General features: G+C 40.4%; 2 protein-coding genes across 3 annotated transcripts; one reads left to right on the forward strand and one right to left on the reverse strand.

Moving 5' to 3' along the window:
• On the reverse strand, positions 1 to 2,891 carry LOC135498299 (metaxin-2-like). Its single transcript, XM_064788554.1, has 7 exons — positions 2,737 to 2,891; positions 2,129 to 2,373; positions 1,807 to 1,899; positions 1,372 to 1,536; positions 1,060 to 1,136; positions 831 to 965; positions 1 to 344 (listed from the first exon to the last, which is right to left on the reverse strand). The coding sequence occupies exons 1-7, from the start codon at positions 2,774 to 2,776 to the stop codon at positions 245 to 247; spliced, it is 855 nt and encodes a 284-aa protein (XP_064644624.1). The 5' UTR covers positions 2,777 to 2,891; the 3' UTR covers positions 1 to 244.
• LOC135498281 (glycerophosphocholine cholinephosphodiesterase ENPP6-like) lies at positions 2,863 to 13,583 on the forward strand. 2 transcript variants are annotated; one of them, XM_064788521.1, is made up of 8 exons: positions 2,863 to 3,061; positions 7,346 to 7,738; positions 8,023 to 8,162; positions 8,627 to 8,792; positions 8,980 to 9,275; positions 9,403 to 9,543; positions 9,863 to 9,974; positions 10,265 to 13,583. In XM_064788521.1, the coding sequence occupies exons 1-8, from the start codon at positions 2,944 to 2,946 to the stop codon at positions 10,531 to 10,533; spliced, it is 1,635 nt and encodes a 544-aa protein (XP_064644591.1). In that variant the 5' UTR covers positions 2,863 to 2,943; the 3' UTR covers positions 10,534 to 13,583. The 2 variants fall into 2 exon arrangements, with proteins under 2 accessions (XP_064644591.1, XP_064644592.1); XM_064788522.1 differs by lacking the exon at positions 2,863 to 3,061 and adding an exon at positions 6,994 to 7,081.

Here is a 13,583-nt window from a genome sequence, read left to right on the forward strand (position 1 = left end):
TCAAATAAACATTTTCTATTGGTAAATAAATGTTCAAAGTGCTCGTACATTTTGACTAGTCAACTGTGAAAAAAAGCTCGGAGGAGGAATACATTTCGCCAGCTGTAGAAACAAATGCAGATCACTCGTGCTCACTTGTCCAAGACAAGCTACCACTGCGTTGACTCAGATTTTTCCTCTTGCATTGAAAGTGAGCATGTCAAAGTCCATGAAATTCTATAAATATGCGATGGCATTATAGATGCTATGTGTCACCACTCTCGGTAGGTGCTTGTACATCCTCCCATTCTTGAGACAGTTGTAGACTGGTTTCTAGCGAGGTCGAGTGAGAACCATTGAAGTAACTGGAGAAAAGAATAAGAAAAGGCTAAAAAATGTTGGGTGACTTCAGCATAGTACAGTGGAACCTCTCTAATAAGGACACCCACGGGACTGAGATTGCTGTCCTTATAAGAGAGGTGTCCTGATTAGAGAGGTAAAATTGCATGGAAACAACCCATTTGGGACCAAAACTAGTGTCCTTTATAGAGAGGTTGTCCGTAATAGGGAGGTATCCGCTAAGGGAGGTTCCACTGTAGTTTGAAACCCAATTGCAAAAACCCATTACCCATTTGAAGTGATGGTTTTTGTCAACAGTCACGAAGTACAGGTGTAGTGGTTGCAGTTGTGGGTGCATTCAGAGAACACTGGACTCTGTCTTCTGTCAACTTTTCTTTTGGAGTGTTCATCTGCTGGTCTGGTAGCCATTGCCAGGCTGACAAGCCGAGACTAACCAGGAAATGAAGTCGAAGACGCATGAACGGCACACAATTAAGAATGAAATTTCTTACTTTGAGTCAACTCTCCGACAAAAGTCGATCAAGTTTTGATGTTCGCCGATTATCTTTGGAAGTTGCTTGTTCGGAAGGTCTGTGGTAAGTAGGGCATAGAGATGGCCGTAGACAGAGGCATCTAACTCGGTGGGTCTGAAATGGACAATGGTTAATTGGATCAATTAACAAACAGATGTCAATCAAGTGACTTTTGTCTATCTTGAAAATCTTTTTATTTTGTACTTACTTATTTCCAAAAAAGAAGTCCTGGTTTCCCAGTTTCTCTGAAAGTGCAGCGCAGCAACTCGTCACTTCGTCGCACACCTACAAGGAAAGAATACATGATATAGGTCCAATTCTAACAATGATGAATGATCAAGACAAGGGGACAATCACTGTAGTGGTAACTGACACTGATACTCTCTTCATATTTTCATTTGCAGCCGAGCAATTGACTCTCCAAATCCTCGTCAATTTTGTCCCAGTACAAAGTCCTCATTGCTCCCTTGTATGACACATAGACATTGCACTCATTTGAGATTGGCTAACAAAGACTGACCTGGTCAAAGGGCTTCTCAGCCCAACCAAGAGTCTTGAGTTTCTGGAGTTCTGATCTTTGACTTATCCATGGGATGATCCGATTTAAAGGCCATGGATACGGCGACCCAAAGCGAGGCTTCGTGATTTCGTCGGCTATCGTTGGGTCATACCATGTGATATACAGCTGCAACGAAAAGGACGAGACACTGAACTTTGGACTCGCCAAATGTTTTCATAGTTATGTCTATTTATAGTTGAACTCCATGATTGAGGTTATTTCTTCCCTTACAGTGCCCTAAGGTCCTATGTCATAGTTCGGACTCTGAGACCAAAATTCATTGGACCTATTCCCTATCGCACAGAAATGATCTTCTTCTACCTTCCCAATCTTAATTGGACAGTTTTGTGGTCATTGATGTAGGTTCTATATAGATGCCAGGAAATAAAGACGCACCTCTGCATTTCCCAGCACACCATCCACCAACGATATGTACGCCCGAATCTCTGCTTTCTGAATTTCATCCGAGTCTGCACTCAAATGATGACCCTACAAAGAAAAGACACAACATGAAAGACAAATTCTGTCTTACTGAATCCAGGACTTGGACAATGATATCCAACTGATCCCGAGAACAGCCATACCCTTCCATAAGAAGACATGTTTTTTTTAGCTGCAGGATGGTTATAACTGGCACCCAAAACTACAGTTTTTGCTGGCACCTAAAACATTGAAGACTTGGAGATGACAACTGGTCTCAAAAGTGTATTTCTTTTACCTTTGTCAACACAAATGTGACAATGGGTTCAAACTCCGAGACAATCATCGGACCGACACGAACAAAGGGCATCTTCCCAGATGGAGACATGTGGGCTGCATTTGTACGACATTTTGTTTGGAAGTTGAGCCCACACATGTGTAGGAAAGCCTTCACTCCGAGACATGAGGCATAATCCGGCAGGAGGATGTGGGTGTCTGGATCAGTCTGGTAGAGAGTGACGTCTTGGGGCCATGGCTCTCGACCTAAAAAAGAGAGTGAAATTATAACAGATGGATATCTGTTGACGTTACAATGATTTGTAGTCCTCGGATGGCGGATGTACAGCCTCAGTTCTACGAGACGAGAAGGACGAGACCGTCCCGGCTATCGTCCAGCTCAGCAGACTGATGTCTGACGTCATAGTGACGTGCAGTGATCTCACCGTTATTGACCAAGTGATTGATTATTATCAAGAAGGCAATATAATCACCACTCTCAACCACAACACTACTGCAACACTACACAGCCAGAACGTGCTGCAACCTATGGCCAGTTTCTGATAGACCTAGTATACAATATTCCATCTACAAAATATCAATTTGCAAGGAAAATACACAATGTCATACCTCCGAATTCGACCTGCACAGCCTCTGTTAATAAGGACATCCCTAGAAGCTTCGATTTTTAGGCTTCAACAAGGGGATTATGCATAAATGACAAAGAAATACAGGACAGTATAAAATGTTTAGCATTAAGGACGATTGGGAGCGAAACCACTTGGGACGAAAAGGTCATGGAGCGGAACGACTGTTTGCCCTTGAAATGCCCGACACATGTATCCGTTTTCATCACAACAAACACATTTTTGTCGATTTCTCTTCAAGAAACACAATAAATATCAACATTGGAATAATCTACCTGTTTACCAAATAAAATGGACAAACTTTCGAGGTAAATGTGCCGTATTTGCTCAATCTTTGTGATAAAAGCCGGCCATTTTTGGCATGATTCCACATTAAGTGTTACATTACATACATAGCCCCCATAGTACATGTAGTACAGCCGGCTAGTTACAGGGTGGTCCAGAACAAACGCAACCGATACTGCCACTACCAGGGGGTTAAAACCATTGATATCAGTGGATGAGGAATCTTTCTAGGAGAGAAATGATACCAAGATCGCCTTATTTGTTTCAGTAGTTTGTGTAAAAGCCTATTTTGTGAAGCACAAATGGGCTTCATTTGCGCATTGGAAAAATCGAACTCAGAACAAGTCAGAAGGCCTAAACTAGGCTAAAGCCGACTTTGGATAATGCCTAGAGACACGGTGATCCTTTGTTTAAGGTGAAACACATGACTGGACACTGTCGTATCACTGGTCGTCAGCGTGCCAAAACAAACTTCTTCGAATTCGTCTATGTCATGATGATGTCATAACGATGTTTCTCCCTAACTTCTATGAGATAGAATACCCACTAATAACAGCAAGTGGCTTTAGTAACAAAGTGGTATAATCTACATAGAGCAAGTAGGTTGTGTGTTCATCCATATGAAATCAATACTGCTATTGACCTCCAGACAGGATTCAAAAATTGATGTTTGAGCCGTAATTCAGAGCCAGTATGCTGCTGACCCTAGCATGCCATACGTTCATGTACAATAAGAAAGAAGTGAGCAGTGTGAGATTTCCAATTAATGTGGGGCAATCACAAAAAAGTCTCAAACTAGTTAGTTGTCCTCGATATGAATTGTATTCAATCAGTCTTTCTATTAACTTCTGATATGATGCTTTTTGTCGACAGGCTGTTGGTTGGTTGTGATCAGATGCCGCTGTACTGAATAATGTGTTTTCCTTGACTACTGGGAGTAGCGAGACCGTCCTTGCATACCACGGTCTGTTCCATTTTGCTGTTCTAAAATTTTTGCAACCATGAATTAGTATATAGTAATTTTATGCCGTTGGGTTTATCCTCCCTTTCTCCTGATAACACTGATTCATGCATACATCATGGAACTTGTGGAAGATATGCGTTACTTGTAGTCAGTCACTCGGTTCACATCGGCTGAGTGTTTATCTAAACTGCTTGAATATGAAATATCATGAATGAACTTCCTCGGGTTATTTCATGTCATCCATTGAAACTATTGTTAGTAAATGTTTGAGTTGAAAAAGTAGGCCTCACTGTCTCAAAAGGTTTTAATAGACCCATTATACCTATCTGTTATAAGCTAGGCTGGATTCTTGCCTATCTAATATGAACATAATGTGAATTGAAGGATGACGATTTTTTAAAATTTAAGATCAATTTGACACTTATGACAGACTGGCGCTGTCCTATTGCTCACTGACAACTATTATTTATTCAAAAAGTATTGATAAAGCATTGTAATGTAAACACTAAACAGTTCTGTGCCGTAATATACTCAAATCTTGAATGAAAAGATTCAGAAACCCTGGCCTGGCCATTTCAGTGTGGTTTCTCTATTCATTTACCACCCAAGTTAATCCTACCTATTAGTCGATGTTATGTAGACCTTCTGGTAAAAAACATGTACACAATGATGAAGTTCTGGAAAAACTGAACACCAGTTTAGCATCTCAGTGCCTTGTGGCTGATATCTTTTCTATCAAAGCATTCTAATTTCGATGCTAGGCATATATCCAACTTAATTTCTTAACCAGTCTACTACTAATACGAGTCTGGTGCATGTGCTCTTGCCTAGTTTGTCTGTCCTTGAGCGCCCAGACAATGTCAAATGAAGTGATTGGAAATTTGATGCTGCATTTTTTAGAGGCTCATACATCATGACATTGCTGTCTGGTGCAGTGATGGTATAAATGTCGATAATGTGTGTATTGTTCAGGTGAAGAGCAAGCTGTGCAAAGAGAATGTTATTCTGTAGTTTTTGGCATCACGGACGGACTCAATTTCAAAGATGAAACTCGGACTATCCCTGGATTCAAATGTGTGTGGTGTTCACCAAACTAACTGCATGTAGTTCTCCAACAGGTAGCAGACGTTCAGATGCCAGTGCAGACTAGATCTTCTAGCCCAGTTTTTGCCCCTAAAACTAAGCCAAGTCTTCTGGCTTGTTATCATTGGAGTCCTAAACCTACGGAGTATAAACAGAATTTTGTTTGAGTGCACGTTTTTATCCCACATGATGTGTAGTTATATGATGGTAGCGCACTAAGACTGATGATATCCATTGCTTGTGTCTCTATCATATTTGTGACCCGCTCTACCAAAACTAGGCGCTTGTCGCATCTGAACTTGCCAGGTTGATACGGACTTGTTGTTCATTTCCCTATTGTAGACCTTTTGTGAAATGTGACGAAATCAGTTTGTAATAGATTTCACAAAAGGTCTACAATAGGGAAATGAACAACAAGTCCGTATCAACCTGTCAAGTTCAGATGCGACAAGCGCCTAGTTTTGGTAGAGCGAGTCACATTTTTAGTTTTTCAATTACAAAGCCTCTTCCAAAAATAATGGAATACGTGGTCATTACATAAATTCATTAAGAAGAGTGCGTTACGTTTTTCACCGATCACTTAAGCAGGTTCTCACAGATTCTAAGAGGTTCTAACAGATTGGTGAAGTACGTCTGGGTTAGAATAAGGTGAGAAGTACTTGTTGTACTTTAAAAAATAAACCTCTTGGGTATATAATCAAGCATATACTGCATGTACTCTGTGTTGACGTTATTTCGTTGATTTTGACAAGTCTGTTTCACATTGGCCGAGTTTACGCCATTCTGACACAAGTCTGAGGATGGTAACCAGGTTGGATAACAGCATGTGGCTCGAGTATTGAGACGTTGGCTCATCAGCACGCCCCTGGGAGAGATACAACTCTAAATAGTTGCGAGCCCAGACAGGTTGGTGTGTTGGTGGAATTTGAGTAGCTAGTCAGGCCTATCTTACATCATGACCTTTGAATACAGTTATGAACATTGGTTGTTATAGTTCACTAATTGGTATTGGTCCAACAATTGCTATAAAGTATAACCACTGACAAAGGTCATTGTTATAGAAGCAAAGTATACTTGTGATGTAATTTTCTGTAATATATGTGTAACCAGCCAAGAAAGGTGAAAATATTAGTAATAGTAGGCATTGTGGGTTCAGATTTTGAATTTCCAAAATTTCATTGTGAGTTAGGTGGACACGCCTCAAAGAAACAGGTGTGTTTAATTTCAAAATGTGTACCATTTCCACAGAGTGGTAATCAATTATTCAATAAAGACAGAGGACAGATACCCAAAGGATTGGATTTTCCGGTCCCCTCTGTGCATTTAACTGGCTCCCAACAATGCCCAATGTCGATTATTCTCCACAGTTGTTTCTTGGCAAATGCTTTCAATTGTCCATCCTTGGATTAGTTTATCGAACCATCCTTCATTTCCTGAGACAAACTTTCCACCCTGAAGTCCAAATATGCTCTCGACTGTGATAATTGTTTTTACTGACAGTAATACAGATTAGCTGAAGTACCACCTGCAGAGAAACTTGACAGCACCAGGTACACGTGGGGGAGTACACACAGCAAATAGACCCCTCAAAGCGTGGAGCAGGAGGGTAGCACCCCCCCCCCTCGTGATGATGATGCCCGGGATGTCATTTGAACTGTAGTCAGCCAAATGTTGTGATTATCAGATGCACTGTATGCCCTGGAGTTCACGGGATGTGAACTTGGTAAATAATCAAACCACGTGTTAAAACAGAAACCAATGACGATTTATTAGAATGGAATTTTATGATTTTATAATCGATGTTATAAAATTTATAATAATTGTTGACCCATTTTTTAGTCACGTCATATCGACGAGAGAAAATACAGCTGTTGTAATAAATTGTTTATATTCTTGGTCTGAATAATGGTCAGATGTATTCAATCTTTGGATTGTGCGTTGACCAGTCGCACACTCTCTTAGGGACAGAATCAAGACCTGGGAATACTTTGTTGTGGTATGCCTTGTGATATATGTAGTTTCATGGAGTCAGTTCTGTAGATTAAACAGCTAACATGGCTTGATGACATGGTACACAATGTGTTTGGCTCCCAGGTTGTTAGTTTGCTCTTTCGAGTGAGACAGAGGCTCTCTGATTTTACACCTCTCTATCAAAGGGACGTGTGAGGTGGAATACTTTTTCTTATGTGACTATAATGACTGTTTCTTTGTTTGATTTTTAACAATAACTAATTCATTTTAATTGTTTCTATCGTTTCAGATATTTATGACGACATTACAAGCGAAAAAAGTCAAATGCCAAGCGCAGAAAAGATTCCGCGGTTCAGATTTGGGCAACGTCAGGCCGAAGCCTCTTTCACTAAAAGAAATAAAGATGAAGACTTCAATCATACCCAGCGTGCTCCACCAAGTTGCTACTTGAAATATCTGTGTCCGTACCTCCTGTTATTGTTGATGATGAGCCAGGTCCAGTGCACACTGGGCGCGGGAAATAAACTCCTCGTCTTACTCGTGGATGGCCTGCGCTGGGATTATGTCAATCAAGCCGATCTGCCGGGTTTCCAGACGCTGTTTGAGTCGGGTTCTCATGTACATCATATTGACCCAGAGTTTCCAACACTGTGCTATCCAAACTATTACTCCTTTGTGACCGGTGAGTAAACTTTCTCTGTTGGTTGATTTTGGTGCATCCCCCCCCCCCAAAAAAGCCTAAATACAAGTCACTTGGGGATGATATTAGAGGTCTAGTCTCTCTAAAGTCATTCATTGTCATCATAGTCTGCGTCACCACCAAAGGACGTGATTAGGTCACACAGGTGGTAAAGTGAATTGACCGAATATTTCTTCTCAGAATTTCAGTACAGCTGAACCTCGGTGATCTAACACAATTAGCCACGCTCTACTATTAAACATCAAATGTTGACTTTATATTTGTAGGTCTCTTCCCTGAGAACCATGGAATGATTGGTAACAACATGTATGATTCAATCAAAAATGAATATTTTTCAAGTTCAATGAACACTAGCGCTCACTGGTGGGAGGATGGAGAACCCATCTGGGTGACTGCGAAAAAACAGGTGCGTATTCACTCACTCTGATCGTCTTTGTTACAGTCTAGTGACTGTCCTCGTCCTCAGACAAAACCATCACAAGGTGCAATGTTTCTTACAAGGAGAGTGTTTTCAAGGGGTCGTCAGCTAAACAGTAGCTCAGTTTTATATGTCTCCCATGGGACAAGGCTATCGCATTATGAAAATGACATCTGGTTGTATTCAATTGCCATTCATTATGTACAAATTCAGCTGGTGCACTTACCAGGCCTTATGTTTATGCAATTGTCATAATTCATGGTCGATCTGTTAATGATGATGTTGTTACCAGCTGGTTACTTGTCTCTTGCATTGACCCTTCTTGTCACAGCTTCCATCGAGACAATTACAAGCTTGTTTTCGTGCCGCAGATTGCCGAGAAATCAATGCAACATGTGATTTTAAAATTTTGCTCACTTTTTCTAATTCACCACTTTGAATGTCTTCTTCAGGGTAAAAGAAGTTATCTCTTTCACTGGCCTGGCTGTAATCGTTCAATACGAGATACACGGCCGGATTATTGTCGTCCGTACGTCTCGTTCCCATCAATGCAAGAATATATGGGGTCCATGGTCGAGGGACTTAATGCGTTACATAATGACTCGGCAGATTTTGTAGGTGAGTGGATGTTGCAAATTGAAGTAAAGTTACTTGTCTGAGGTCGCAAGCTGAGTGCATGGCACCAACAGATTAAATCTGTCTTCATTGTCAAACTGGCCAATGGTGGGCACATGTTTCAAGCATTACTATGCCTTCCTTCAAGGACAAATTTGTTTAGTTTTACTTTATTTTCTTCTCCTTTTAGGTCTTTACAATGAGCATCTAGACATGGTCGGCCATCGCTACGGACCAAATTCGAAACAACTCCGCAACATGCTCATCGACCTTGATAAAACAATCGTCTTCCTTCTTCAAGACTTAACCGAGCGTGGCCTTAGGGACAAGGTCAATGTCCTACTCCTTTCAGACCACGGTATGACAGACATATCCATGGAGCGTATCATTGACCTCAGGCGCTACATTTCAAAAAGAGATTTGGCGCAGACCCTCGATGGTGGCTCGTACACGAATATTTGGCCTCTCCGACATGTGACAGACAAGGTATGTAACAGCAAGCAATGTATTCATAGCCAACAAATATAGGAGCACTTGTGTAGAATTCATGTACCAGGCCTCTACCCCCTCCCAAGTGAAGTATTTGAATCATCTTCTAAACCTTCCTTTTCAGGTGTACAAGAAACTGAAGAATGCTCATCCAAACATGACGATTTATCAAAAACATACGCTTCCCGACGTTTGGCATTATCAACACAGCCACCGTGTGGCACCACTAACTGCTGTGGCTGATAACGGATGGTACATCTTAACGGTAAGTGATACAGCATGAGACAAAGATATGTGACCCGTTCCAGCAAAACCAGTCGCATGTCCCTCTGAGCTTGGCAGGTTGAGACGGACTGTTTGTTCATTTCACTATTGTCTGCCTTTTGTGAAGTCTGACAACATCAAGTTCTTCTGTTATCTCCATTTGTCATCCTAGGCTCATCTTATTAGCGACATGCGACTGGTTTTGCTAGAACGGGTCACATATATGTGACTGATCTTATTTTAGGAAACTGAGAGCACGTCAGTCCTGTGATATGGCACTATCAACGAGAAAGTTATCCTGTCTCGTCATCTTATTTCAGTACACCAATGGTTATGTTGTCTACACGGAGAAGAAGCGACCAGCTTTAGGTTGGCATGGTTACAGCAGCCAGGAGCCTGACATGTGGCCAATGTTTGCAGGAAGTGGTCCAGGTGAGATGCTAAACAGACATGTTTATCTGTAAACCCTTTTTTTGGTAGATTGATAGTTCGCTCGAGAGGGGATGCCAATTCTAGCAGTAAGCCACGCGCTGGGATCAAGTATTTGCAACTTCAGCAAATTTCTCTTCATTAGTGGCTTTACAGTTGTGAAGTTGATGATACTAGATATTTGCTTCTGAATGATATTGATCTCTAGTCTTCCTGATGATATCTGGTACCATGGTTAAAGCACATTTTATCATGAAATCACATCATCTTTTCTATTCTTACTTGTCTTTCAGACATTGTCCGCAATCAAACCCTCCCCTCCATCCGTATGACAGACATCTACCAGATGATGTGTCACCTCCTTAAAATTGAACCGGCGCCGCACAATGGGACATGGCCACGCGTCGAGCGAATGATTGCGACCACAATGCAAGATCCTATTCATGGCGTCCATCAAGCTCCTGTTGTGATATTGGGGACACACAGTCAAGGCCAACCGTTGACCTTGAACTTTGTGACCTTGACCTTAGGTCTTTTGCTGGCCATGTTTATGGTCTCATGATAATAGCAATTGATCTAATTTCGAGAGAATTAAAATTTATAATATTTGATGTGGCCAGTGGTCAAGGTCTGCGTTAATTTTGTCGAAAACCAACTTTGTCACTGTCACATTGAATATATTGATTTAAAATGTTTTCAGAGGCCAACCTCTGTTGCTTGCTTATGTGCATAGAAGCAAAATAGAGGCAATTATCAAAGCTTGTTGACGCAGTGTAGAAAGGGATATAATTTTAGATTATTTGAATGGAAAATATTTTGTTGTGGCCAGTGTTCAAAATCTGCGTTAATTTTGTCAAAAACCAACTTTGTCTCTGTCGCAATGAATATTTTTGATTCACAATCTTTTCATATCAAAGCAAATTCAAAAAAATTATTGGCGCTTGTTGGTGCGGTGTAGATAGTGATATCATTTCAAATATTTGAACAGAAAATAGTTTTGACGCTGCCAGTGTTCAAAGTCTCTGTTGCTTTTGTTGAAAACCAACCTTGTCTCTGCCTTGTGGCATATTTTCCGTTCTAAATATTTTCACCTATCCGCCTTGGCCAGTTGCTGATGTGAATAACAATCGGGGAAATATTTCGATGTGGCCAGTGTTCAAAGTCTGCGTTAATTTTGTCGAAAACCAACTTTGTCACGGTCACATAGAATCTTTTCACCTATCAATGTTGGTCTGTTGTTGATGTGTATCAAAACAGAGAAAATATTTTGATGAGGCCAGTGTTCAAAGTCTGCGTTAATTTTGTCGAAAACCAACTTTGACTCGGACTCAGTCTAATATTTTCCTCTATGAGAGAAAGTTGTCCAGGATTGTTTGAAGAACTTTAACACCAATCCCTGGATGGCACCACTCCTAAACATCTGTGATTCCCTCCAACAAGACACCAGCTGTATTTTCAATTCCAAGTGTCTGGAAATGTCCAGTGACACAAGCAGTGATTTGATATATCTAGTGGAATTCTGGTGCATATGAGTATTATGACATTGCACTGTGATCAACACGTGAAGCTGATAATGGCGTCACCTTCGGTGCCAATGCTGCCCGGGATCTGTAGTTAGGGTACAAGTACCTAGCCATAACCCTGTCTAGACACACATCATCAACTGGGTTGCACTTCATGTAGCAGACTAAACTAATGCTAGTCTTTTGACATGCTGAAATCAGGTTATACGTGTATTTTATCGGTATTTTAAACAACTTGTGATGTATTGAAATCAAGAAAATATTCTGATGGGACCAGTGTTCAAAGTCTGTGTTAGTTTTTGTTGAAAACCAACTTTGTCTCTGTCTCATCGAATATTTTCGAGTAAGACATTTTGATACAAGAGTACTGGAGATAGACGTTTGTGAACTTTACAGCAGTAGTCCATATTAATCAAATGGATGATAGAAATAGGTGTTGTTGTAAGGGATTTGGAATGAAGAATAATCACACGGAGCCGATACTTAAAGTCTGCGTTAATTTTGTTGAAAACCAACTTTTTATTGTCTCTGGAAGATTATTTTCCATTCCAAATATCTTAAACTTATCAGTAGGTGATAGTTGTAAGCTAGTAGAAATGAAAATCATTTGTTAACTTTCAAAAGACTGTACTTTTCATCATTCCTAGATGACAATGCAAGTGGGGGAGTGCTCATCTTCATTTTCATACTTTTGGCTGAGTATTTTGAGATTATGGGCTCCTATTATAAGAAAGGTATAAGCCCAAGTAGTTAAGGATGATTAAGAATGGAGGTTTCTTTAGCTGAATCTCACTATACACAGTACATGTATATTCTGAATATTTTTGTCGAATTTAGAGCTTTCCATAGCAACTCATATCAAACTTGTTATTGCTTGAGCTGAAACGTGTTTTTATTCCAACTGCCGTACTCACCCATGTGAGATGTCAGGTTTTTCTGACTATAACTACTTCCAAGAGCTCAGACACACCATTATTGTGTACTGATATACCATTTGGCTAACAAGCAGTTGCATTTTGGGGCTTGGGAGTCACAACTTAAAGCGATACTCATTTTGGTTCTGACTGACCAATTTGACAGTCTTCGACGTCACAACGCAATGTATGCGATGATGCACTCAAATGCATTTTAAAAAACGTAGAAAAAGAGAGAAGAGTCAAAGCACATCTGCTGCAGTCGAGGTATGACCGTGGACTCAAATGCATGTTGTTATGTCCCCAGAAATCTGGCCCATTGTAGTGAAGTGGTTTAAAAAAGGACCAGAATGTTGTTCAATGCAAATGACTTCCATCTGTAAAAGTTGTGATTCTCAACCTCGGTATCAATAATAGGGAACTTAATATCAATCATGACAACATTACTACACTAGGGGTGGTTCAACTTTTTCACAAGAGTACAAACCATATGCAAGGGAGAGTGGTTAATGACATTTGTATGCTTTTTTTGTTCCGTGGAAATGTTGGTCAATATTTTCTATCAACCTCCTTTTCACCATCGTCCCATGACATTTTACCTCCAAGTCTGATTTTCTACCTGTCAGTCTCATTACGTCGCAACCATATACCCTCCACAAACAGTTTATTTGAAAAGTGAATACTTTTTTCGTTACATCAGATATTTGGCTCTGGTGTTATTTACTGTGAAATGGAAAGGGGGCAACATTCCATTTTCCTGTCAACACTTAGAGGGGGAGGGGGGCATGAAACAGAGCATTCTCTGTACTCATGTGAAAATGTTGAATCACCCGTTACTTTATGAGCAATGTCCAGAGTGCTTTCAGCTGACCAATCAGATGTATTGAAATTACAACGGCCCATAATTGGTCAAACATGTCAACAGTCTGATGGAGCAGCAATCAATTGATGCTCAATTTACTTAGCAAGAATTATAAATTGTGACCCATCACACTGAATTGGATGATACTTGATATTACTTAGGCTGTATGTTGATTTTATTTAATTATTGTAAGACTGCTAGCAATGAGCGAAATACAATTTGATATAATAAACGTGCTACGACATGCATGAACTAGATAAACTTTATGATGTTATGTTCAAAAATATCAATAGCCGGGAAAGAATATGTAATA

The sequence above is a fragment of the Lineus longissimus genome, chromosome 13 (assembly GCF_910592395.1).
Source record: "Lineus longissimus chromosome 13, tnLinLong1.2, whole genome shotgun sequence".
Classification (NCBI taxonomy): Eukaryota; Metazoa; Nemertea; class Pilidiophora; order Heteronemertea; family Lineidae; genus Lineus; species Lineus longissimus.

Coding starts and splice junctions, on each gene's coding strand:
- LOC135498281 (XM_064788521.1), top strand. CDS start 2,944: ATGTATCCGTTTTCATCACAACAAACACATTTTTGTCGATTTCTCTTC. Junction 8,163..8,626: donor GGGTGACTGCGAAAAAACAG/GTGCGTATTCAC, acceptor TGTCTTCTTCAG/GGTAAAAGAAGTTATCTCTT. Junction 8,793..8,979: donor TGACTCGGCAGATTTTGTAG/GTGAGTGGATGT, acceptor TTCTCCTTTTAG/GTCTTTACAATGAGCATCTA.
- LOC135498299 (XM_064788554.1), bottom strand. CDS start 2,776: ATGTCCTTATTAACAGAGGCTGTGCAGGTCGAATTCGGAG. Junction 1,900..2,128: donor TCACATTTGTGTTGACAAAG/GTAAAAGAAATA, acceptor TTTTCTTTGTAG/GGTCATCATTTGAGTGCAGA. Junction 1,537..1,806: donor GTGTGCTGGGAAATGCAGAG/GTGCGTCTTTAT, acceptor TTTTCGTTGCAG/CTGTATATCACATGGTATGA.